Here is a 1,176-nt window from a genome sequence, read left to right as displayed (position 1 = left end):
ATGATTTCCCTAAACCACACTGGTGTTGGCCACACAATCTTCCACTTCCTGGGCATCCCTGGGCTAGAAGACCAGCACATGTGGATTTCCATCCCCTTCTTCATTTCCTATGTCATCGCCCTGCTTGGGAACAGCCTGCTCATCTGCCTTATCCTCATGAAGCGCAGCCTCCGTGAACCCATGTACCTCTTCCTCTGCATGCTGGCCGGAGTGGACGTTGTCCTCTCCATGTGCACAGTACCTCAGGCCTTGGCCATCTTCTGGTTCCATGCTGGGGAGATCTCCCTGGATCGCTGCATCACTCAGTTCTTCATCATCCACTGCACTTTCATCTCTGAGTCAGGGATCTTGCTGGTGATGGCGTTTGACCGCTACATTGCCATATGCTACCCACTGAGATGCACCACTATTCTTACACGTGCTCTGATTGGGAAAATTGGTGTGACCATCTTTCTGAGAAATTATTGTATGATTTTCCCCATAATATTTCTTTTGAAAAGATTGACTTTCTGCCAAAATAATATTATTCCACACACCTATTGTGAACACATTGGTTTGGCCAAATATGCTTGTAATGACATTCGAGTGAACATCTGGTATGGACTTTTTGTCATCATGTCGTCAGTGGTCTTAGATGTCCTGTTAATTTTTGTTTCTTATGTGCTGATTCTCCATGCTGTCTTCCACATGCCTTCCCGAGATGCTCGCCACAAAGCTCTTAACACATGTGGCTCCCATGTCTGCATCATTGTCCTCTTTTATGGGCCTGCGATCTTTACAACCCTTACTCAGCAGTTTGGACACCACATTCCACCTCATATCCACATCTTATTGGCTAATGTCTGCATTCTGGTTCCACCTATGCTGAAACCCATCATTTATGGGTTTAAGACCAAGCAAATCCAAGAGCAGGTGGCTCACATATTTTTTCCAAAGCAGAAATAACTTTGGCAAAGGAATAGCATTTTCAGCATCTCTAGTTATCCACGATGTGGTCTGTGGAAGCAGTGGGTGGAAACACTAGGGTAAGCTGAAACACTAGGAAATAGCTCAGTGAATTCTATTTTTGGCGCATGTTCACCAGGAGGGTGACAAGACTTGTATCTTCTACTGTCAAAGCAACAGAGAGAGCAGTGCCATGTTTGACTGCGCAGGTTACTTCCTGAACAGAGCCTG

The 1,176-nt window shown here is 45.7% G+C and overlaps 1 protein-coding gene across 1 annotated transcript; it reads left to right on the top strand.

Moving 5' to 3' along the window:
• LOC116646277 (olfactory receptor 52B4-like) lies at positions 1-945 on the top strand. Its single transcript, XM_032426865.1, has one exon. The coding sequence runs from the start codon at positions 1-3 to the stop codon at positions 943-945; it is 945 nt and encodes a 314-aa protein (XP_032282756.1).
• The last annotated feature ends 231 nt before the right edge of the window (positions 946-1,176 follow it).

Source organism: Phoca vitulina, unplaced genomic scaffold, assembly GCF_004348235.1.
Source record: "Phoca vitulina isolate PV1807 unplaced genomic scaffold, GSC_HSeal_1.0 scaffold36, whole genome shotgun sequence".
Lineage (NCBI taxonomy): Eukaryota > Metazoa > Chordata > Mammalia > Carnivora > Phocidae > Phoca > Phoca vitulina.
Note: the sequence above shows the minus strand (reverse complement) of the source record. Positions and strands in the feature narration are given on the sequence as shown.